Source organism: Salarias fasciatus, chromosome 15 (assembly GCF_902148845.1).
Source record: "Salarias fasciatus chromosome 15, fSalaFa1.1, whole genome shotgun sequence".
Lineage (NCBI taxonomy): Eukaryota > Metazoa > Chordata > Actinopteri > Blenniiformes > Blenniidae > Salarias > Salarias fasciatus.
In genome coordinates this window covers 6,940,097-6,965,456 of record NC_043759.1, presented here as the reverse complement: position 1 = coordinate 6,965,456, position 25,360 = coordinate 6,940,097, and the positions used below count along the sequence as shown (strand labels likewise).

At 43.9% G+C, this 25,360-nt stretch overlaps 1 protein-coding gene across 3 annotated transcripts in view; it reads left to right on the top strand.

Annotated features, from left to right (window-relative positions):
• Positions 1–25,360, top strand: part of col12a1b (collagen, type XII, alpha 1b) — a 120,736-nt gene that overhangs the window by 47,111 nt on the left and 48,265 nt on the right. For 2 of the 3 annotated variants that reach the window (XM_030110009.1, XM_030110011.1), the window contains exons 24-44: positions 1,019–1,148; positions 2,338–2,474; positions 4,439–4,568; positions 5,030–5,169; positions 5,253–5,385; positions 5,513–5,530; positions 7,302–7,441; positions 11,350–11,479; positions 11,583–11,722; positions 12,045–12,174; positions 12,957–13,096; positions 13,185–13,314; positions 13,394–13,533; positions 15,761–15,890; positions 16,173–16,312; positions 17,673–17,802; positions 19,086–19,225; positions 19,321–19,450; positions 24,122–24,261; positions 24,746–24,875; positions 25,196–25,335. In XM_030110009.1, coding sequence (XP_029965869.1) covers positions 1,019–1,148; positions 2,338–2,474; positions 4,439–4,568; positions 5,030–5,169; positions 5,253–5,385; positions 5,513–5,530; positions 7,302–7,441; positions 11,350–11,479; positions 11,583–11,722; positions 12,045–12,174; positions 12,957–13,096; positions 13,185–13,314; positions 13,394–13,533; positions 15,761–15,890; positions 16,173–16,312; positions 17,673–17,802; positions 19,086–19,225; positions 19,321–19,450; positions 24,122–24,261; positions 24,746–24,875; positions 25,196–25,335 — 2,718 coding nt within the window. The remainder of the gene's footprint in view (positions 1–1,018; positions 1,149–2,337; positions 2,475–4,438; positions 4,569–5,029; positions 5,170–5,252; positions 5,386–5,512; positions 5,531–7,301; positions 7,442–11,349; positions 11,480–11,582; positions 11,723–12,044; positions 12,175–12,956; positions 13,097–13,184; positions 13,315–13,393; positions 13,534–15,760; positions 15,891–16,172; positions 16,313–17,672; positions 17,803–19,085; positions 19,226–19,320; positions 19,451–24,121; positions 24,262–24,745; positions 24,876–25,195; positions 25,336–25,360) is intronic. The other variant, XM_030110010.1, reaches the window with a different exon arrangement.

Sequence of the window (25,360 nt, the reverse complement as noted above, 5' to 3'; positions counted from 1 at the left end):
ATGTCATGGGGATGATATAAACAGAACAGATGCTGCGCGGACTCCAACGCCTCCGAGGTGTCAACCTACATGTGGAATTACACAGCGCAGGAAAATCTCAGGCATGATTTAATGCACAGCAAGGTGGTCCGCGCTGGAAAATGCAGGTGCCTCCAGTGTGAATCAGAACTCCAGAATCGAAGGGGAAGCTTAATTTTATGTTGCAGCGGAAATTATCCGACATAAAGCTATAGTAAAGGCTTTACGCTGGAGCTTTGGCAGTTGTACTTTCCACTTATAAAACGGGCTTGTTTTTGCACATTTTACCTGCGACTGGAAAAACACATGTAAAGGTTTAACAAAGTACATTAAACAAGAGAAGGCTTTAAAATATGGAAGTTTTGGCATACTTTTGGTTTTATACGCAGCGGTGTGGGTCGGGTTTGGGTGCTTGGTTGTTGGAAGTTGCTCCTCTTTAAGCTGAGAAGCGCCGATGCTCGATGTTCAGGCCGAGCAGCAGCGTGGAGCAACGAGCCCTCGTGCACCTGGCTTCGTGCACTGCAGCACTGTTACACTGAGACAAGGGAATGGACAAAACGCACACTGCTGACAGAAAGTTGGAAAAAGTGAGAAACACACACACACACCGGGGGAAAACAATCCCACTCCAGCATATGCACGCATGTTCACCATATAGACAGCTGCAGCAGTCTCAAAGCTGCTTTCCTTCTTCTTCTTCTTGCACAAAGATTACAAAACTGCAACACTTCATAAGACAATCCAGCAGGCTTTATGTCTGAGAACCCGGGCTAGCTTAACGATCAGCCTGTGAAAGTCCTGTCATCCCCGCTGCTCTGTCATTACTTCACCCATTACTCTGCACGTGTTCGGTTTACGAAGCACTGAAAGTCCCATCAGCGGCATGGGAGCTGTCCGGTTTGCACACCAAGGAGAAAGTGTGTGTTTTCCAGACGTTACAGGGAACGAGACAAACACCTCCTGTTTTCTGTGCCCTGCCCACCCTCCGCCCCTTCTGTAGGTGCGCGTTGGGGGAGACGTAACCAACACCCAGCTGGTGCAGCTGACTCCCAACACGGCGTACAGCATCAAAATCTACGCGATGCACGGAGAAGCTGTCAGCGAGCCTCTGGAGGGGAGAGGAGTCACCTGTACGTACCCAAACATCATCACCATCACAGTCTTTCCACTTGTTGCATTTTAACGCTACCGTAGACATAAGCAGGACGAGCCTTGAGTCTGTGTGGTAACTGATCGCCAGAGGAGCTTTATCAGTCACCTTCAGGGCGGCTCAGTTGGGAGAGTTGGTTGTTTTCTAGTCCCAAAACTGGTGCATCGAACCCCCATCTCACCGTGTCCGTATGCTAAAGTAGCTTTAGGCAAGAGAAGGTCGAACCCTTTGCACCAGTGGCCCCACTGAGTGTCTGGTGTTCGGAACCTTTGACGCTCAATAGGACCCATTGGTGAATGTGACTATTCATGCAACACTGTGAAAATGTGCTCTATAAGTAAGTTAACATATATGAGTTACCATTTTCAGCACTATAAAGGCGATAAAGGCCACTTCACCAGCAAACTGGACAACATCTGGTAAATGTCTTTAAAAACCAAAGTACAGCAGAGTGAGTGAAACTTAATGATCAACTCCAAACTCATCAGTAAATTTGGTTAATTTAACACTTTTATTGCACTTTTTCTTTGTTTTGCAGACTTTAGTCTGCTTTATTGTATGTATTATTGAAACATGAAATTGTGAAGCTTTCATTTTCATGATTATTGTTTTTACAATTGATTTCCTACTGTTTTATATAAGTTATGTTTAATATAAACCCCCAAATCAACAAAAGATACTCCTGCTTTTATCAGAAATCATATCCTGCATACAGTGATATCAGAGTCATGCTGGATTACATAAATTGAAATTGCACATACATTGCATGCATTTTCTAAAACGACCGTGTTCTTTGTCCATTTCCTGGATATTTCTTTTCTTAGAACCGTTTTTAGGAAAGGTAAGAGCTTTAGTAGCATTTAGCTGAGTTTTATTTGCATGTCAGCCATTGTTTTATAAGAGCTGGATCACGTCGTTCACATGCTGCAGTTTATATTCTGGATTGAGGACTTGGGGATAAAAAACAGATGCACTGCAGAAGCTGCAGCAAAAACAAGCCGCCGTCTGTTTTTCAGCTCTTCAGTAAAACTCTTGGCTCGGCCGCCTCAGACTTTTTAAAGCCTTCGCAGAAACACTGAGGGTGATGTCGGAATCAGATATGTTTTTGTGCGTCGGGACGGATGGAGATTTTAACGGATCTCCGTCTCCCCCCCCCCCTCCCCCCGCAGTGCCCATGCCAGCCGCCGGCGCCCTGAGGATCTCCGACGTTACTCACAGCACCATGAGGCTTAACTGGGACGCCGCGCCCGGCGCCGTCCTCAAATACATCATCACCTACAAACCGGACGAAGGAGACCTGAAGGAGGTGAGCCCACGCCGCGGTTTGATCCCTGATGCGCAGGAATATACTGAATGCAGCCGCCTGATGTATGACTGTGAAACTCTCGAAACATCAATCTTTGATGAAGACTCTGAGTTTGATTTATTTACACAGCAGCAGTTACAGCGTAGCCATCTCGCGGCTTCTTGTCTTTACAGAGAAACACCCGACGATCCCACATGAGCAATGATAGATGAGGGTTGTGAGGAAAAACCTCCATTAACCAGGAAGAAAACTGCAGGATGTAACTTTGATGGTTTCTGTGGACAAGAAACAAACTGAGAAGTTCCAGTCCAGTCCAATTTTATTTGTAGGATCTGTTTAAAAACAAAGTTCTTGCCCTGTAGTCCCTCCGGGACACTAAAGTTGATGTCAGGCTCTGGGTTTTGTTTCATTTGTGAATCTGACACAACAGTGGAAGCAGAAGTCTCTGTCATGATCTGCATTATCTTCTCAGAGTGGGCAGGATCGCAGCGTCTCTCAGTAAATGATATCAGCTTTGCCCTGTTTACACGGCAACACTTCAAGTGAAAGCATAATTTTTACATTCTAATTTCAGGAAAGATTTATATTCAAACGGCAAGGTTTTGAAAATGATGCCTGGCTGCATGGAAACGGCCGAAATGCTGGTAACACTCCGTGGAGTCGGATCTGGTTGATGTACGCCACCTTTTTCCTGCCTTAGTTTCATTTCTTGGATGAAAGATCAGATTCGGTGCTGTCCGCGGTGATTTTGCGACTAGACATTTCCTTGATTTGTACTTGAGGACTGTTGTAGGAAAGCAAACCGCTCTCTCATGGCTCCGTAGTTCCAACAAACGGTGGGGAGCCGTATGGCCGTAAATCGCTGAATTCTACATGAATAAAACTGTAAAATAACTACAAACGTTTGGTGCCAACTGGCCATGGGTTGGACACTCTTTTTCCTCTGATGCAAAAAGTCGTAAAGCGATTTGTTTGAGAATCCTCCACTCAGAGCCACCTTTGAACGGTAAAAACCTTTACATAAAGGGCTTCGTCACCAAGCAGGGACCTGGTCGAGCCACTTCAGTTGGCCGGGCTTCACGGGGAAATGAAGAAAGCAGACTGCTGGCCGAGGAGCTTCTGTCTCTGCTCGGTTCTCTTAATTCCTCACTTGGATGTCAGAAAAGGACAAACAGTCTGGGATGAGTCAGCGGCGAAAGGACACACAGACATTTCCAGAAAGTTCAGATGGATGAGCGGCTCAGTTCCTCTTAAGGATTAACAGTGAAGGCTTCCTGTCTCCTTAGAAGAAGCCCGTGTTTTGGATATTCTCCCAACAGGTTTTAAAACCTCCAGAAATGGCAAATAAATGTAGAATTTGGACTGAAACCCTGTACTTAAGTAGTATTGTCCAGCTGTCTTCACACGATACTTTTTACTTTTCCTCTCTGTATGTGACGGTAAATATCTTTCTCCTCATTAAGTTCTTCAAATTGGCTCGTTCGTTGTTTCAGCGTGTGTGACGGAGATTCGCAGTGACAGTGAGAGGATCCCAGCCGCTGATGGCAAACAGTTGACCGCAGTGAAGCTGCAGATTGTGACCACTTTGAGAGTGACGGCGTTACCTCACCGGTGTCTAAATGCCAGGACTTCCTGTGTTTGCTCCAAAAATACGTCCTTCCAAAACAAAGATTTGACATAAAGTTCAGCCAGGTTATTAGCAGTGTGTTTTATTTGGGGAATTGTTTAGTGTCTGACTCAAAAGTGGAGTCATCATCTGGTTCACTACTAGTGATTAAGCTGGTTGATTCATGCTGACAAAGACGGCACCACTATAATAATATTTATAATGCCTGTGGACATGTACACAGATATTTGTGCATATTTCAACTCAAGCGTTTATTATTTTAATTCTACATATAAACTCTCTGGATACATGTGCATTAGGTGGATTTCCTCGTTGGTTACCGTTTCACTTTTTCCAGGTTGAAGTTGATGGCGGTACCACCACCACGGTCCTGACCAACCTCATCTCCCAGACCGAGTACGACGTGGCCGTCACCCCAGTTTACGAGGAGGGACCGGCGGTCCCAATGCTCGGAACCGCCATCACCGGTGAGAAAGAGCGTTTCCTTTGGAGCTTTTCTCCGACAAGTTTATTTCCCTGCCGATCCAGACAAAGATCAAGTCGTGAAAACCGAGGACTGCTATAAAGCAAATGTGCATCGACTTCCAAAACTCAAAAAATGAGCCAGTCCGTCTTCCAGATTAAGAATCCAATATAAATAAAAAATCAAAATCCCTCAAGCTGGGATGTTTTTTTTTTCTCCCACTTTTGTCCCAAACTGCACCTCAAACATAACCTGCATAGCTACAGATGCAGCATTAATTATCGCCTCTATGCTGATGATGCACCACTAAGTTTTTCTTAGAATTTCAGTTGGCAGCCATCAGGTTAAGTCTTTACCTTGATAGGGGACCCAGTTTAAAAGTCTTCATGTGATGCTGCTTCATCTCTCTGAACTTCCTGGAAACGTCCATCCGTCCTCATACTTCCTTCCTGTCTGTGCGAGCAGACGTCGTTCCCGCCCCCAAGAACCTGCAGTTCTCCGAGGTCACCCAGAACTCCTTCAGAGCCACCTGGGAGCACGGGGCCCCGGACGTGGCCCTGTACCGCATCGGCTGGACCAGGAGAGGGGAGGTCGACGATTTCTCTGTAAGTTCAGCAGTTCACAGCTGCTCCAGAGAAGTCGAGAGCAGAAACGAGCGTGCGGCTAAATGAACTCTCTCCTCCTCCAGGCCATCCTGAGTAGCGAGGAGACCTCGCATGTTCTGGAGAACCTGGACCCGGACACGGACTACACCGTCACCGTCACGGCCATCTACCCGGACGAGTCGGAGAGCGAGGACCTGATGGGGAACGAGCGCACACGTAAGCAGACCCCCTAAAACTCCACCGCCTGCTCAGCTCTAAAGCAAAGCTCCATGATTATCATCCATGACGCAGTGAGATGTGTCTCACACCCAAATAACAATGTCTTCTCAACGTTTCTTTCTAGTGTTGAAGGCTCCAGACGGTATGTGTCACACTGAGAAGGACAGCTTTTTGTGTGGATTTGTAACGAGGACGATGTTAACGGGAACACACTTTAAAAAAAAAAAAAAAAAAAGAAAATCATTTACTGCATGTGTGGGCATTTCAGAGCTTCACTGCGAGTTCACCCCACAACCGACTCCAGATCCTAACTGACAAAATATTATCATGTATTTTCAAGCTTATTGGCATATTTTAATGATTTATTAATACAAAGTAAAAAAAAAAAAAGAAAAGAAAAAAAAATCAGCACTTTGCTGAAAAATAAGAGGAAAAAAAATCTAAATTGTACATTTTTGGAAAAAAAATCCAAAGTTCTTTTGAATGAAAATGTTATAAACTCCTGACAAAGATATAGAGACATTATTTTGAGAACAATTACTTAAAAAAAAAAAAAAACAGTTACATTTATATTATTAAAAACAAGAAAGGTAACGATCAGGCCTGTGCTCATCTTTACACTTGACTGGATTTGGACTTGAACTTGCCAGATGTTTTCCCCCCTATGAGTCTTACACTCGATTGCGGTGTGAACGTAGATTTGAAGCCGTAAATGTAGGAAGTGTGTCCGTTGACTCGACCTCGTCCTGCACACAGTGTGTGTTTTCGATCCCATCCTCCCACCTCGTTGTCATGGTAACACGTCCTTTTGTCCCAGTCACCTCCCATCGTCACGTCATGTTGTCATCGTCTGATCAGTTCGATCGCATGTTGTCGTCTCATCGATCGGCGGCTCAGACACAGTGCCGGCGTCCAGCGTTCTCAACCCGTCAGAATTCATCCAGACATTTCAATCATTTCTTGTTCATAACTTAAATTAGTCTATAAATTCGATTATTTTCAGAAAAAATTCCAAAGTTTCTACAACTACCAGAAATGTTTATTAACTCAGAAATTAATGTCATTTAGTTAAGATCCCAGACAGCCTCATAAACCTAGACCTGGTTGGTTATTTTTTTGTTTAATTCACGATTTCCACAAAAAAGGAATTATGCAAATCTTTTGGATTTGATTTCAAATTTTGTGAAAATTTGTCCTTGATTAAATAATGAACAAAAATTAATTGCTTTGTACATTTTTTTTTTTAAAAAAAAATCCTTAGATTTATTTAATTTTCAAATAAGTAATACATATTGTCCCAAATCTGTCATTTTTGCTCATTGCCATAATTCCAGTTTTCAGTTTGTAATTTTACATTTTAATCTTTCCCTCCAATTTCATGTTATTTACTTCTTTCTTTAAATGTAAACAACACATTTGACAGAGACAGAGACAGTGATTACAGGGCGAAAAAGTTTTTCATCATTTTCCCTTCAGATGCTTGTTTTAACACTGAAGTTTATTGTTATGATCACTCAAATTAGTTGAAGTTGTCAAAATTGATATAAACCTCCACATTGCTTTTTATAAATAAAAATGTCATTTTAATTGAAATTTTACCTCAAATTAATAAGATTCAAACCAATATTTTTCTTGAATATTATCTAAAATGCTCTCAAAAGCCCTGAAACGTTGTGTTACTGAGAGTTCACTGAACTCCGGCTGTGCTGACCTGCTTCATCACCACCTCATCCTAAAACCATCCCGTTTAGCTCCCTGACCCACCGGACTGTGGGGAGCATCATCATCATCATCTTCATCCTCCTCTTTACCTCCATAATCATCATCATCTTCATCAGTTTAACTGCTCGTCACACACAGGCTGCTCCTGGAGTGCAGCTCGGCTCACTTTGTGCTCGTCTGTGTGTCTCCAGTTCCTCCTCAGCCTCCGCGGAACCTGAGAGTCTTCAACGCCACCACGTCCTCGCTGGCCGTCAAGTGGGACCACGCCCCCGGACCCGTGCAGAGCTACAGGGTCACCTACAGCCCCACCGCTGGAGGAGAGCCGCTACTGGTCAGAGCGAGCATCCATCCAGCCATTTGTTCATTCAGTCATCCGTTAATTCCATCCATCGGTTCATTCAATCATCCATTCACCATCCATGTGTTCATTCAATCATCCATCTACACAACCACAGATCCATCCATTTGTTCAGTCATCCATCAATCCATTCATCCATTCATCAGTTCATCCATCCATCACCCATCCATGTGATCTTTGAATCATCCATCAATTCCATTCATCCATCCATCCATTAGTTCATCCATCCACCCATCCATCAGTTCATTCATCCATCCATCCATCCACCCATCCATGTGTTCATTCAATCATTCGTCCATACATACATCCATTTGTTCAATCATCCATCAATCCATTCATCCATTCATTCAATCAATCATCCATCCAGCTGTTCATCCAATCATTCATTCACCCATCCATCGGTTCATCCATCCATCCATCCATCATCTACCCACCTGTCCAGCCATTCATCCACCCACCCATCCATCCATTCATCCATCCATCCATCACTTTGTCCAACCACCCACCCAGCCAGCCATCTGTTCATTCATGCACCCATCCATCAGTTCACTCATCCATCCATCCATCCATCCATCCATCCATCAGTCCATCCATCAAGTCATCCCTACATCATCTGTCCATCGATCAGTCTGTCAGCCATTAGCATTGCAGGCTAATGCTAACGCATCTAGTCCTTGTTCTCCATCACAGCCGGAGTTACTTAAAGGTAAAACTGCTGTAAATCTGAAGTATTTCAGTGTTTAAGTCCTGTTAATGTGCTGCTGTCAGAGCAGCCTCTCTGAAAACACACATACGAACACTTGGCTCTTTGTTTCGTCCAGAGACAATAGCTGGAGCTGCTCCACCGACTCTGAACAATAGAGCAATTTCAGAGATCGACACCATGTTTTCTTAAGTTTTTTTCAACACCCTGAACAGCTTCACTTAAACATTCAATTTACTGAATAATGAGTCCCTGTCTCCGTTCTCGTGGACCCACTCTGCGCATCCTTGTGTTTGTTCGACGTTCTGAACAACAATAGCTGTAAATTCCTTCCCGGGGTGCATTTCCCTGCCCGCTCCGGTCTCTCTCTGCTCTTGTCGGGGTGCGGAGACTTCCAGCTGTGCTGCTTTTCGACCTCTGGGATCGTCTCCGCTCCATTTCAGCTGCTCAATGACTGATCCGTGAATCCCTGAAGCCATAAATCAGTGAGAAGAGTCCCTGGACACTCGTAAAAAAACATCAAACTGATGGGACGTTTTACTTCTTCGCTGCCTCAGATGTGATTTCAACCCTGAAATGATGTTAAAAATGTAAAACTCTACAAGAAGAGATGATTATAGCAGCAAAGTGTAAGAAATCCCTCAGTTTTTCTTAGATATCTGACAAATTTAAACCAAATAGTGCTTAAACATGGTGTTTCTTGTAAATAAGTGCAGTAGAAGACACAGGAAAATCCTTTACTGAAATGCAAACATATCATTGTTGCTGAACTTTCAGACAGTTGCCATCAAATTCTAAAACGTGACAAAGAAATCCTGAAACTCTTCAGCATAAATTTGGTTTTTCATATTCTTTCACGATGTCAAAACAAGTTTTAGCTTTCACATTAACATGTTCACTTATTTAGTTAGTAGGAGTATTTTTGTAACCAAGATTGCTTCTTAAAAACACTGAATGGTTTGGGTGTTATTTAATTCAACCTACTGAAAACAAATTTCTTAATTATGATTAAGTTATTCAAAGGATACAGCTGGACCCTTAAACTGTATAGTATATTGTAGTGGAATATGGAAATAATGCGAAAAATAGCAGCTTTACGTTACCTTTACAAGGTTTTTGTAGAAAGAGTCGAAGTTGTCGTGCTGTCACGTTATGCTAAGACATGCTACTTGTTTAAAAAATTACCAGAACGTAATTGGAATCAGATTGAATCAGGTTCAGATTGCTGCTACTCTTGTTGTTTTTCCCCTCACGGTTCCTCAGTTGGATTCTTTTCCCGAACAGAAGAAACTCTGCTCATCGACTTTGATATCTGAATATTTTTAACATCGCAGCCCGCCGATTGCGTAGCCTTAGATCAGATGTTCCTGCTTGTTTTGGATCGCTTGAAGAGAAGCTGAGCTCATCCGCAAAACAAACAAGCATATCGAATGATATGACGGCAGGCCTGCGGCACACACCGCCAGATGCTCCCGGTCCTCCGGCGCGCACACGTGTGACGCAGGATCGGGCATCTTTCAGACGGACCGACATCCTGCTGCGACCCTGACGCGCTGTTTGGGGAAATACTGTCATAACATCTCAGAGACACAATGAGGAATCCCTCTGGAATCCCCTCGGGACCGCCTGCAGCGCCCTTTCATCTCCTTTTCAAGGCCGATCGCTGTGTGGAGTCACCGCGCAAGAATGCGATCCAGCGCTGGACACCTCAGAATCCGCATTCAATATGCAGGAAGGAGGAGGACGGACATTTATCACCCAGGTTTTTTTTTTTTTTTTTTTTTTTTCTTGGCTACGCATCTCCACTGAATGGAGTGGGAAGAACACGAATGCTGCCATCACAATCTATTGGAGCATCAGCTGTATGTTGACTGTTAGCATTAGCATTATCTAAAGCTGTTCTCCTCAGTGTAGAGACGTTTCTCTAAACTCGTGTTTACTGAACGATTAACTTTATTAACCCAAAACTCACTCTGCTATCCTGCAGGTGTATTAAAGAAGTTCCACTGTAAGTCACGTTAGCATTAGCCTCTGCCCACGATAGCTGTGATTAGCATTAGCAGCCTATAAAAAAACAATATAACAGTAAACAAGAATGTTTTATCAAACATTGAAATAGTTCACTGACACAAAAGAGCAATAACTGAGCTACAAATTAGAGTAAAAATACCAAGGCAGTGGCTCATAAACCGTGAGCATTAGCATTTACTAACCTTCTGTTAAACGTAGGGGTGTCTCTTTAGTCTGAACTGACTCAATTCTCCTGGTAGCAACACTGAAAATGAGGCGGTTGTATCTTCCTCCCACTTACATAAAACTCTTGCTTTGTATTTGTTGCCAACATTGGCGCTAACAGAAATGACCTGTATTTGACATTGAGAAGAGCAGGCTGTCCTGACAGGTGTGTCACCTCCAGGTCCTCATCACCATCGTTTCATCCTGCTGTGAAAACCTCACATGATGGAAACGACGGGCTGAATTCTTCATGAAAACAACCATAAGTGTGTTTGTCAGAGCTGTAAACACACCGGCCGACCCCCCCCCCCACCAGCTTTTGATTCAGAATTGAACTGCTCCATTCAGGTCTCTCATCCATTCATGTCCTCATTTGCCCAATAAGCACTTTCACTCATGCTGCGGCTCAGTCGGCCGCTGCTCCTCGGGACAAAGCCTGCAAACTGTTACGATTATTTACACAGGAGTGAATAAAGCATTCCCCTAGAGGAGAGTCCAAGTAGGCCTGTGGGAAGACCTGAGCAAACAACCGGGCAGTACATCATGAAATGGATACGACGCAGTAAACACGTCCGCACGGGGGATAAACAGTTTGCGTGGTAGCTAAGAGATCAACGACAGAGCCATTTATCTCAAAGTCACATTTACATCACTATTTCAGGTATTTGGCTCATCCGGGGAGGCCAGAGTGAAGTCAGAGTTAGTGGGATTGTTTTCTAGTGAGGGAACTCAGCTTCTCCTATTAATCTATAATGATTATGTAACAGTCGTTTCTCACAGTTAAACAAGGACTTCATCATTTCTGAGCGTTAGGAAATAAGGAAGGTGCTCTAAATCAGGCTCCTGGCAGGTAGGCCTGGATGAGCTCCAGAGTCTGCATGTTCTCCCTGTGTACACACAAATCCAAAGATGTTTTTCTTCTCTCTTTGATTTCCCCAAACAGGTGGAGGTCGGAGGGAAGAAGTCGACCACCACCCTGCAGAAGCTGCAGCCCGACACGCCGTACTCCATCAGCGTCGCCGCCTCGTACTCCACCGGGATCAGCAAGGCCATCTCCGGAGACGGCAAAACCAGTGAGCGCTCCAAACCTCATCAAAACACCAGGAGACTTGCTACTGAGATGTGTGTGTGTTGTTTTTAACCAGTTGAACTGTATGCCTTTGTGTTTTCCTGCAGAGCCTCTGGGTGGAGTGAGGAACCTGCAGGTTCTGAACCCCACCATGACCACCCTCAACGTCCGCTGGGAGCCCGCCGAGGGCCGCGTCAAGGAGTACAAGGTCGTCTACGCTCCCGCCGCAGGAGGCCCCGAGAGCATGGTAGGACTGGTAGGCGCCTGTGTGTGCGTCTGTGTGATGGCCTTTCGTGTCATCTTCAATCCTCACTTTGACAAACGCAGGAAATCAGCCAACCAATTTTTTGAGGTTGATACACTGTCTTCCAGTTATGTTTTAGCATTTTCTAGTAAACTCTAGAACCGAATGTCTAAAAATAAAATTCCTTGAAATAATTGCTTCTTCAAAATTCTCAATTTCGGAGTTTAGTTGCAGCTCAAGTCAACCTGATTGTCATTTTTGTGTTCAGTGTTGATTTCTGGGCTTTTTTTTTCCACCAACAATTGGGATTTGTTGTTAATTCTAGGAAACGGTGTCACCGGGAACCACGGCCACTGTCCTGCGGGGTTTGCAGCCCGACACGCTCTACACCGTCTCCCTGGTGCCCGTCTACGCCGAAGGAGACGGGAAGGTCATGTCTGAAAACGGAAAGACGAGTAAGACTCGACACCAAACACGTACACTGAAGACTGAACCTCATGCACTGCACAGCTGAAATCCACTCAGATTGCGAGTTACGTTGATCGAAAACATGCTATTGTGCTTGTAACATAATGAAAATGAACAGCCGGAAAAGCATCAAGAGGGCCAACTCAAATGATCGACAACACCTCGGTTTTATAGCTTCGTAACGAGCAAAGTCAATCCCATCAGCTTGTCCAGGAGAAACACGATTAAACCATGATGCAACCACAACAGGCTGAAGCCATTTATGTACGTCCAGAAACACTGACGCTGGGTGTGAGTGATGTATGGTGGATCACAGGTCGTAAAAATCATTACCAGCTGAGCAGAAGCAGATGGGTGACAGGTGGGTGTAGCTTTACATCGATAATTAGAGGAAATGCGAAGGGAATTCTTTAGAATCTGAGCATTTCTGAAGGCTGTTACTGGAGTGGACTTCCATTGTTCCACATGTGAGGTGATATAAGGACTCTTCAGCCCCGTTTACACAAACTTTCAGGTGGAAACACGTTTTTGCATTTTCCATACAGAAATGCTTCGTGAAAAGATCCTCATCTAGTCAAGCAATTGCCAAATACAACAGAGTCACTTCAAGGGATTTTAACAGAGACAGAGGAAAGGAAAAACTCCCCTTAAAGGAGAAGAAACCTTTAGAGCTAGACTCAGGCTCTATGGTGTTAGCATTCCAACCCTGGTTCTGGTGGGGGTCAGAGTTTGTTACTGGTCCATAAACTCGACCCGCTGTGTCTTTCAGGGCCTCTGGGAGGAGTGAAGAACCTGCGTGTGACCGACCCCACCATGACCTCCCTGACCGTGAACTGGGAACCAGCTGACGGAGCGGTCCGCCTCTACAAAGTCTTCTACGTGCCGAAAGCCGGCGGGCAGGAGCAGATGGTGAGACTCCCCACCGCTCAGACGATGCCGGAGAGGCAGGCGGAGAGAAAAACCTTCCCCTCACTCCCACTTCCTGTCCGTTGAACAGGAGCAAGTTCCTGCTGGAACCACAACCATCATCCTCAGGAACCTGATGCCCGACACGCCGTACACGGTGTCGGTGCTGCCCGTGTATCCCGCCCGGGAAGGAAAACGCCAGTCCGAAGACGGAAAAACACGTGAGTTCCGACAACGTTTTCTGTAAATTTCTAAAAGAAAAATGAATTCCAACGGTGTTTTTTTGAAAAATGTTCTCAGTGCCTTTGAGTGGCGTTGGCGACATGAGGGTGACCAATCCCACCATCACCACGCTCACCGTCAACTGGAACGCCGCCGACGGCAACGTGCAGGGATACAAGGTCATCTACTCGCCTGTCGATGGAGGCTTGGAGATCGTGGTGAGATTCTTCTACAAGTTGCAAAGACGCTGAAAACACGACGAGAGAGATTACAGTGAGAGGAGTGAAGTTCACTCAGATTAAAAAGCCTACTTTGAGCTGCACTGACTTGATTGCACCAAGTAAATTTAGGCCTCATCTGCACAGCATTTCAAGTGAAAAAGAATTTTTTTTTTGATTTTTAGTTTCAGAAAAGTTTCACGTTTACATGACGATGTTTTGAAAACGTCCGTTTCCATGGAAACAGCAGATATGCTCAAAACAGTGTAGCCAGCACTCCGTGTCGGGCTGCAGCTGTTAATTCTTTTTGAAGTTTAGAATTCTACCAAATATTTCAGCGATTATTTGAGTAATCGGATAATATACAAACTGCACAACCTTCTCTTTTCTTTGAAGTTGGATGTGATTCCAAAATTTAGACTTTTTGTTGTCTTTTGCTGACGCTCTTTCCCGTCTTCCCTTTGCTCTCAGCTACAGTGCCAGCTTGATTTAAAAAAAAAATACATTTTTACTACATTAATCAACTTGATTGCCTTAAGAATCTGGAATTCTCTGTAAACAGACATTGGTTTCAAAACGTTGCTGTGTAAATGCAAAACTTTTCAGAAACAAAAATGCAAAAATGATTCATTTTCAATTGAAACACTGTCATGTAAACGAGGCCTCGATGATCTGCTCACAGCCACATCGTTCAATACCCGACTGCATTAATTGAGCAATAAAATTAAATAGTGAAGTGGCTCTCTCAGGTGGGCCCACACATTGTGGAAAGTCTGGAAACTTGTTGCAGAAACTGTGAAACAACACAGAGAGTAAATAACTGAGTCTGGAAAGCAGCACGGGTTTGACACCTTCCACATCCTTCAGCAGAAGTTCGTAAAAAGGAAACCTGTGGGACTCAGTTCGAACCTCCAGAAGAAAGGAGACGATCAAAGGTGTCAGCGGGGCTTTATTACTGATGTAATGCTTTTTGAGAAGCTAATCCCACCGAGCGCCAGCACACAACAGCTAATCCTCGTTTTGGCGTCATTGTTGCGCGGCTCGTTTTCCGGGTTTGTTCTTGGAAGTGCGGCTCGGCCAGAGGTGTAAATCCTGCAGCTCGGCGAGGAGCTCCGAGGCCGTCTGACCGATGACGTGGCTCCTCGGGTCCGTCTGTTCACGAGCGGTTTCAGCCGATTACACAACTTTTAACCCGCCAATTAGTATGTCAGAGCACATTTTACACAAGGATTTTTCTTTTTTTTTAAATGCGCTGCCAGAGGAATGTGGCTGCGCTGTCGCTGTGGTTTCACATGTCGCCTTTCAGTTAGAGGACAAACAGGACACACTTCCCTCAAGTAATGTCAGGAATTAACAGAATTTGCAGCTTTTATGAAAATTAAGAAGAGCTACACAACAACATTTCGAAATAATTTTAAGCAGGAACAACCTCACAAAAGTTGGGATTTGAAACAGATTCGAGAGATCTGCCGCTGAACTCAAAATGAGCTCATATTTTCCACGAAATAATAAAATGTCTCATTTTTTAGCATCTGCTGTGATGTTGATGTTCTATTGGGAACAAAATATTACTCTTTATTTCTATTTGCATTCTTTTTATTCGTTTTATCATTAATATTTAACACAGTGTCCCAACTGTTTCAGGAAGGGGCCTGGAATTCGTAGACAAACAAACTCAGTTAAAAACCACAAAGTTTAAAGGGTGCAGCTCAGTTGAACACAATCAGAGCAGTGGAGAAGAGCTAAAATAGGAAGTGCAACACAAAAGTAAAGGAATTTAGCAAAAAATACTGAGAATAAAGTTGATAATTTTACTGGATTAATATGGTCAGCAAAAATATCGGTGCTATAAAATCCACTTAATATATGACGTGATTGTTTTTATTGTTTGTAAGGGTCTTTTGTAGATTTGTGTAGATCTGGATGTCAAATGGTTTTCAGTTCAGGGGTCACATACAGCCCAATTTGATCCTGAGAGAGCCAAACCAGTAAAATGCTACAATAACATTTAAATTTAAAGTTTAAAGCTTTTCCTTTGTTGTGATGCACAATATATGTGATGGAAATGTGTATATTTTCACAAAAACTAAATTACTGTGGAAATTTACTGCTATCTCAACATAAAGCCACTTTTAATGAAACCTTCTGGTCCAAAATGTAGTGAAATGTTCAGATATTTGCCTTCTTGGTGAGAGTTCTGATTTTCCCTGCGTGTGTCTTCTGTCAGGAGGAAGTTTCAGAGAGCACCACATCAATCGTCCTGCAGAAACTGCTTCCCGACACGCGCTACAAAGTGATGGTGGTCCCCGTCTACGCAGAAGGCGACGGACCCAGTCTGTCCGACGTGGGAAAAACCCGTGAGTGTCTGAGAAAGAAACGCGTCTCCTGCCACTGACATACGTCGATCCACAGAACTTCTACAGAGACACTATACAACTCTGGGTTTGTGATTTACCAGCTGAGAACTCACCAAAAACAGTTTTGTTGAACCCGTAAAACACAGATTCTCGACGTATTCTTGGCAACCGGCTTTCAGACAAACAGACCCCCGGACAGCAGTAACCTCCGACTCAGAAAGCAGCTGTGTGAGCCTCGCGTCCCAGCTCTGACTCTCTTCTGTTTTGTATTTCGGCGCTCAGGCCCGCTGGGCTCCGTGAGGAACCTGCAGGTCACCGATCCCACCACCAGCACGCTCAACGTTCGCTGGGAGCCGCCCGAGGGGAACGTTCGCGAGTACATCGTGATCTGGGCGCCGACTGCCGGAGGAGACCCCGACAACGTAAGACCTCACCTGCACCCGCCATCGCCATCACCAAAATCGCGTTCACCCAACTCCTGCGTCCTAATTCCACATGAAATGCTGTATGTTGCCTTTTGAGTAACATTAGCATTAGCATGGTTAGCTTCACCTCATAAAAGACCTAGCTAGCTAACCTCCGTTTTGTTGTGCTCCTCCATGTTGTTTAATAAATCAGTTTTTTACAAGAAGTGCGACCATCCAGATGATCGATCGTCTTCCTGAAGGAACAGTTTAATTATTTCAAGTAAAGCTGGTCCGATTCTTTGTAAAGGAGCTGAAAAATATCTGCTGTCAGCTCCTAGTTTTAGTGTCTTCATGACATGCCAGAAGTTCTGTGTTTTCCGTTCAGACCAGAGACAGTGAGTCAGATTCACTGCTGCGATTTGACATGTTTTATTTATTGAAACATTTGAACTTCGGGCATTCAGAAGCTGGTACATTCACCCATGATAACAGAATACATTTAAATAGCTTTCACTTTGTTTCATGAGCTATAAGCTCCCTTCAGACTTGACCAAAAATCTGTCTTTGTAAGTTCCTCTCTCCCGTGCTGGTGATGGAGGAGCAGTGTTATCGGTGTCGTCCTCCCTCACTAAAGACAAGAGCAGCGAACGTGCAGTGTGAGCACTTTCAGGTTTGGCTTGGAGCTCAGTTCAAGTGGAGACATGCCAGTCACATAAAATGATTTCCAGGGAACTTACAAGCAAGAACATTTATTTTCTTGTCTTGGATTAGTTGCCGTATCAAAATATGAAGGGCTAAATGAAGTTCAACTCATCCGTGACGCAAGTTCAGCCCTTTACTATGAAGCTGTGAGAAAATCTGGAACGATTCCATTTCTTTTAATTAATTTGTTCCAGGCATGTCAAAACATACACAGAATACAGATACATCCAATAAAGGCAAAAAAAAAAGGAAATTTCACCTGATATGAGAAATGTGAAGACATGAGATGATTCAATTTGATTTGAAAACAGGTGGAATCATCTCAGCATGTTGGCAGTTGTTAGGAGACCCACGATAAATTAAAGAGGACCAAGAAGAAATTTATATTTGGCCCAGAGCAGCACACACCGACCGTGTCCCAGGAGGGCTTTAAAGTGGTAGCTCTATACCAAAATCCATCCTCATCCCCGACCTTTCATCATCCGATCCACACGGAGGCAGTTACCGACTGAATCCAAGAAAACTGGGCTCACGACACATTAAACTGCAACATCGCTCAGTCTGAGCGTTCCTCTGCCAAATCCCCCGTCTCCTCTTCTGGGACTTCTCCAATACTTCCTCGAATCTTCCCAAGTTCACCGGGTTCAGAGATGTTTCTCTGCCTCCCGATCAGGATCAGGTTTCCGGGACCACCACGTCCACCGTCCTGAAGAACCTGGACCCGGACACCGAGTACACCGTCACCCTGGTGCCCGTCTACCACGAGATGGAGGGGAAGCCGCAGTCCGAGAAAGGGAGGACGAGTGAGTTTTGCGGCCTTGACTTTCGAAGGAGGGATTTCACTCTGCGTTTTTCTTATTTATATGGAAAAATAATAGAGTAGCATAAAACTCTTTATTGGCCTCGTGGGCTCCATTCTGAATAAAGACACAAAGACATATGACTCAGACTGTCATTGTACCGTAAACCAGTGAAACAGCAGTTAAAAAATGAAAAAGAAACTAAAGAAAAAAAAAGGTAATCTGCAAAACATCTGTCATTAATGTGCTACAAAAACCTACACTGATGTTGCTTCACTAACCAGCTGGTAAGTCCATCATGACCAACAACACTAAGTCAATTGACTGGATTGGGAAAAATTTAAACCAAATGAAAAACTTAAGGAAAATATTTAAAAGCAAGCAGATTGTAAAACATTAATGCAGACTGTTCATCAAAGACGGAACAGAATATGTCAAAACTATGTTTAAATCCACCTAAAATACTATTATTTAACTGAATTAAACCAAGTTTAATCAAACATCAATCTGACTGATACAAGATGCCAACCTACCTAACATAAATGGAAACCTTTCTGAATGAACCACCCTACCAGGAGACTTATATCAACTCCTTATCATTATTTTAGCTACCTGCCTGTCTCAATAACAGGTTACCTCCCTGCTGCCACACAAACAAGGATATCTACCTCAGTTTCTAATCCCTACATACTGACCAACCGACTGACCAATCAACCAAGCCAACTACCCACCTACCAACTTGCCAATTTGTCTACCAACCTAATCCTTACCTTATTAATCTTCACCTACCTTCCAACCTGCCTATATTTGCTTATCTCCTCACCTATCTCAATACCTAGCCTCTGGATAGCAAGCTAACACCCTATTGACCAACCTACCTGTCTACTTTGTGATTTCCTATATATCAGCAAAGGCACCAATCTCAAATTCTAATCTCTATCGGCCTACACACTCATGTCCTAACTTGCCCGTCTGTCAGCCTACAGCCATTAATCTCTACCAGCTCAACCATCTTGCTAACTACCTACCTTCTCACCTGTCTAATGATCCACCAGAACAGTCTGAAAATTTTGTGCATGGGTATATATGACCACAAAATCCCCCTCACAACTTTTCTTGGTTAAAGTATTAATAATCAGTAAAGGCCAGAAACCCAAATGTCTGTTGGTTGTGGTTGTCTTCACATCTGCCCTTGCCGGTTGTTACCTTAGATACCAGGCACAAACATCAAATTGAATCAATAATCATTCAAGCACCGATTGAGATCTTTTCTACATCATCCTCAGATCCTTTGGGTGGTGTAAAGAACTTGCAGGTCATTGACCCGACCTTCAACACCCTGACGGTCCGCTGGGACCCGGCGGTGGGCAACGTCCGGAGCTACAAGGTCTTTTACGCTTCTGAACCAGGAGGAGAAGAGAAAGTGGTAAGAACTGTATATATTTTTTTAAATGTCAATTATGGCCTCATCATGTCCTATTGTCAGTGTGTTGATGGGGATTTTAACCTTCTGCTGAACAGGAGGAGGTCACAGGCGGCACCACCACAACCATCCTGAGGAACCTAGAATCCGACACGCCCTACAACGTGGCCGTTGTTCCCATCTACCCTGACACGGAAGGCATCAGGCAGGCCGAAAAGGGGAGGACAAGTGAGTGAATCTGCTCCCGTGTACAAGGATGGGACTCACATTCCTGCTGGCTCGTCGCTGTGTATTGTTCCAGAGACCGTCAAATAATCAAATCTCAAATAATCTGCAGACTCTGTGTTGGACTGTTCAGCACAGAGGAATGTATCCCAGAGTATCTGCTCAAAACACTGTCCATGTGATGCACCCTGCTGGATCCACACAGTATTTACTGACACTACAACGTTCAGTCCCAGTCTGATACAGGGTTTAGACGTTACAGGACCTCGAAAAGGAGAGCTCGGGTCTGCAACAGTCCCTGCATAAATTGAGTCTACTTTGAACACAAAATTGACTCATACACTACCTACATGCATCAGCACAAGCCCGTGTGAAAAGAGATGTGTAATGCAGATGAAAATTGAAAAAAACTGAATCAAACAGGTCATAAAGTTGAAATTAAGATGAAAAATTTTAAATGTTCAGTGTGCAGCCAAAGAAAATATCGGGAGCTGTATCAAATGTTTGGAAATGAGACAGAATGTTGGTAGTAAAATCAAAACAAACATCCATAATGAGATTAAAAATGCAACAAAAATGTAATTGAACATTAGATATGTTGAGGTCATAAACAGAAGATGTCAAAGTTGAAAGAAAACAACGATATGGGTTGAATTATAATATGATCGAAGCCAAAATATGAACAACAGAGTCAAAGTGTTACCAGTAAAGCTCAAACATGAATGATTAAGTTAAACTCTTGACAATTCAGTGACCAAACATCAATCCTAAAGTCAGTAACAGACCAGTGCATCAGTCGCAAATGTTTCCAGGAGTTACCAATGAAGCGTTTGGATGGGATAGGAGTAAACACGTCTGCTACAACATCAATCAGGTCCAGAGAGAGACAGTAGCTCCAATTGTCTGATTCAACACAGCTGTCTGTGTCTGAACAGGCAGAATCGCTGAGTCACCGTTAATCACAGGCTGCATGTTACCATGGAGATGGAAATAACAGCAGAGGACAGAGAGATAAGAGCGACCGAGTGACGAGAAATGGAGACAGCGAGAAGAAAACGGCTCTAACAACAGTAAATAATTAAAAAATTAAAGAAGGCAGAGGAAAGAAGCGTCAGACATCTGTCACGTCTCTGTGATGTGGTGCGCTGGCGGGTTGAGTGGAGAAAGACACTTCTGGTTTTCACTGAAAAACTCACTCATCAGAACAGATGTCAGTCAGTGAGAGGGCAGGAGGGCAAACTAAGCCGTCAGAGCTGACATGAGGGTCACACTGACTGAAACAAAAATGCTTTTGTGAGCACATTAAGGCCCAGTCACACTGCGTTTCCATGTGGAAATGGAAAACTGTTGTTGTGATTAGCTGTTTGACGTGTACAGTCGTAGGAAACGGAACTTTTCTGAATTCCTGCGTTCATATCCAACAATATCTGCACAAGTAGATCGGAAATAGCAATAGAGGAAACCATAAAACTGATCGTGTCAAGTCTCCATTTACCAACATTTACTACACCATCGTCTGCATATGTGGAGAATATTTCTCATATACAGCAGACTGAGTAGAACTATATGACAGAGAAAGATGGTTTTAAAGAGATTGAAAGTTTACTGTTTTCTGCATGCATTTGCGTGGTTGTATTAAAAAAAACACGGCACCCAGCAGTGGCATGACATGGCAACATTTCTTAAATGAAAATGCAAATGCCACACTATTTTAACTCGATTGCTGTCGTGTGAGATGATTTACAACTTAAAAATTTGATGCATTTTACTTAATAGAATAAACTTAAAATTAGAGCATCATTATAATTAAGTAAAACTTTCTCCTCACTTTCACCAGTTGCCAGTTGTTCTGTACATTTCACTTAACTATGAGAAGTTACTGTTACTTGAAATATTGAAATAAATTCACCTAAATATTCTGCGTGCAAATTGTTACTCGACTTTTGTTTAAGTCAATTATTAGTCATTTTATTTCCAGTGTAGTTTAACCCTTTCTTCAGTCAAGTGACCATATCTGGTAACTTCCGCTTTCTTCAAAACCAACAATAATAGCTATGAGTTAATGACGATCACACAAGACATCGGAAGTGCTGCTGCATGTGAACGAATTGAGAAATGTTTCCGATTTGGACACATTTTTTACACCAGAAATCATGTAACTACTTTTCTTTTCATTTAGGGCCTATTTTGTGAAGTGACGATTCCAATTTTTACTAGATTTCTTTTAGTGACAGAAAAGTTGAAAGCAGTGTGAAATCTAATTAAACAATGAATCTCAATATTGTAAAAACCATTAAGGATATTACAATGGATGAAGGGCTACAAAGCGTTTCATTACATTTTTGACACTTACCTAATCACTCTGGATTGGACTTCTATAGTTTTAGTGGAAGCCGTGCGACAGGTCGCTAATAAAAGTCATTCCAGAACGAGCGCCACGCTTTGATATAACTTTCATGGGAGTTGTTGAATTCATTTCAACACTGTCTCTCATCCCTACCAAACATTCTGCAAATATAGTTCTTGTTGTTTTCTGCATTATTTCCAACCTCGCAGGGGAATTGATTCAATCATTCCATGTTTGGCGAGTTTTGAAAATCTCTCTCATAATGCATTGGAGAAACCCCGAAGAGAGCACGTTTTATTACAACTATAAAAGACCCATTATTCTTTTTTCATGCTATTGTTTATGAGATTTATTTATTTGCTGGAACTCTGTTTTGGTTTGAGCTGCTCTTTTATTTCTACGCGGCCCACAATAGAGGAGGTCATTTTTAAATTGATTGAAAACAACAGTTGCCGATACGGTGCATTAAAGTGCAAGAAATCTTCCCGAACGTCTCGGTTTTCATACATTTTCACCTTGTTTATACCGATGGGGTTTTCGAGTTGCACCTGCAGCGGTATCCACATTTCAAGCCCCATTAATGCAGCTTTCTTCACCCTCACCACTGCACAACAAAGCAGCAAATGGAGCGTGGCCAACGAAAGCCCGGGATGACAGTTTAAACCCTCACAAGACCTCTAAATGCGTGGTTTCTTAGAAGCTTAACAGCTTGTAAATCACAGCTCATAAAAACAGAATCCTTTGTTTGGATGGGAGCGTCATCGCCGCAGAGCTACGGCGATCCGAACCAGCTCAACTCTCTCTGTTGGTTGGTCAGTGATTACAGAATCGGCTTCAACCAGGAGACTGAACGGATCAGCGGTCGGGCGGTACGGTGCTGGGAGGAGAAAGCATCGTAAAGGATTTATTTTTCTCCGTGATATGAAGCTGATTGAATATTTTCGTTTGATTTGCAGCTTGTTGATGTTGAACAAGGCTTCATTTTACACTGTGCTTTTAAGTGAAAATGGAAAACTTTTGCGTTTTGCGTGTCTGTTCAAAATGATAGTCAGAGTCAGTGACACTGTGACTTTTTGAAAGCTTTCTGACTCCGTCTCCATGGCAACGGGGTGAAATGAAACTTTTTGAAAATGTTATGATTCCATGAAAACAGCCAAGAAAATAACTTTTTTCAAAATGTTGGTCTCTGGAAACAGGGAAACACGAAAGTTTCGAAAATGCTCCGTATCCATGGAAACGGCAGAAAACGTAACTTCTTTGGAAAAGCTGCTACTCTGCCCACGGGGAATAGTCCTTCTACACACGCTCAGTAGATGTAGAGGCATGACTTCGTATTCTCCATATTCTCATGGATCTGGCGGTTTTAGAGTTGACAGTCAGCATAATAACAGTCCCACTTGGTCGTCTGTCCATATGACTTGGTCGTCTTCTCCCATTGTTAATATTCAGAGCGTATTGCTCTCTGCAGTATGTGTGTGTGGTTCCATTATAAAAAAAAAACAGCGCCAACATGATTTCTACGTTGTTCTCTGTTGCTTCCTTGTGAACGGATGTCATTTTCAAATTGACGCCGTGTTAAAGTTTCTCTAGAAACGTATTGGTGTAAACATGGCCTCATTCACATAGCTGTAAGTAATTTCACCCAAACACAGTGTGAGTCCTAGAGCACCATCCCCAACCACCGGGAGAACACAGGGTCTCGCTTCAAGATGGTGAACCTGATCGTCTTTCCACCAGCTGGGTGCCGCTTTTATGCACTCTTCCAAAGTTGCGGCTTTTAAACGCTGTTTCCCCTCAAAGAAAAAGAGAAGAAGAAGAAGCGGAGTTTATATGCATGAGGTTAAACCACTGGCTGCCTGTGAAAAACCAGCTGAAAGGTAATCCTCCGGGACAGACAGTGAGGAGAAGACGACTCGTGTGTTTAATGTTTGCGGTTGGAGTAAGAATGCAATGAATGCCAGAACGTTTAGGCAACTTCCCGCGACTCCGACACATCTGGACACCCCTGATGTGGTGAACCCACCCATCTGGAGCACCCTGCAGGACAAAACAAACGCCAAGGACTGTTTGCAGCGGCTATTCAAATGTTATTTCCTGAGAAGAATCCCTCTAAAAGCTAAGAACAGTTTAATGGGGGTGTTTTTTGAGGACAGCGGAAAGTTTCAGAAAGACTCCTTTCTTTGATTGACAGCCTTTTTGACGTTGAGACATCTGGTCCTTGCTGATGAGTGGAACCCCACCCGCCCGCTCCGCGCACTCCGCGTGGTGGGCCAAACGGCGGGGGTGGAGTCGGGAGCAGCTTTGACGGGCGTCTCCGTCTCTTTCAGGGCCCCTGGGCGGAGTGAAGAATCTCCAGGTGACCGACCCCACCGTCAACTCGCTGAGGGTGCGCTGGGAGCCGGCCGAGGGCGACGTCAGGCAGTACCAAATCATCTACGTCCCCGCCGCCGGAGGCTCCGAGAGCACGGTCAGTCTGCTGCCGAGGGTTTTATCACCGCTTCAGACCACAGATCACACACCGAGTTTGGATCGGAGCAAATTAAATCTCAAGATTTCACAATGTTTTACACAAACTTCCTCCACTTTACCGCATTTCATTCACTCCTTGACAACCAGGGTGCAAATTTCCTGTGTTGATCTGCAAAAAAAGCCTCTGCTCTTTACTTTTTCACTGACAATTTAATTTCACTTTTGAAGCCTTTTCTTGCTTTCTAACTCTCCAAAGTCTGTTGACCAGAGGTGTCAAACTCATTTTAGTTCGGAGCCACATACAGTCCAATTTCATCTTAAGTGGGCCGGACCATTAAAATAGAGCCATAATGACATTTAAACTGAAACTTTAAAGCTTTTCTTTGCTTATTATACAAAATGAAAATGTCTATATTTCCCATCATTTGATTACTTTCCCAGTGATGTGAAGTTTGAGGGACTGATCTCTGGGCCTTTCACAGACTCCGGTGTCAGGGATGACGACCAACACGATGCTGCGGGAGCTGCGTCCGGACACCGAGTACAAAGTGACGGTGGTGCCCATTTACAGCGACACGGAGGGAAAACGCATGTCGGAGAACGGAAAGACGAGTGAGTGTGACTCCAGCTGATCCCATTTTTTGTGCATAACACAGGACAGAAAACCAAAAATAAATAAGAAAAACTAATATGATATTTGATGCTGGAGCCATACCTAACAAGGGGATTACATCAGAAGAAGGTATTTTCAGGTCAGCAGATGTCATTTTTCCAGTGACTGACACTCGACGGCAGACTCCATGAACTCGTGAAGCTCTGACGCCAACAAAAACAAACCCTCAGAGTGATTTACCGCCGCCGGCGTGACCCGAGTCAAAGCCTGTAACTCAAACAGGAAACTGACAAAGGCTGTGATGTCTGTGTGCCGGCAGAGGCTCTGGGCGGCGTGAAGAACCTGCAGGTGACCGAGCCCACCACCAGCTCCCTCAAGGTGCGCTGGGAGCCGGCGGAGGGCAACGTCCGGCAGTACCGCATCTTCTACGTGCCGGCGACCGGAGGCGCCGAGGACATGGTGGGACGTCACGCCCACTCACACT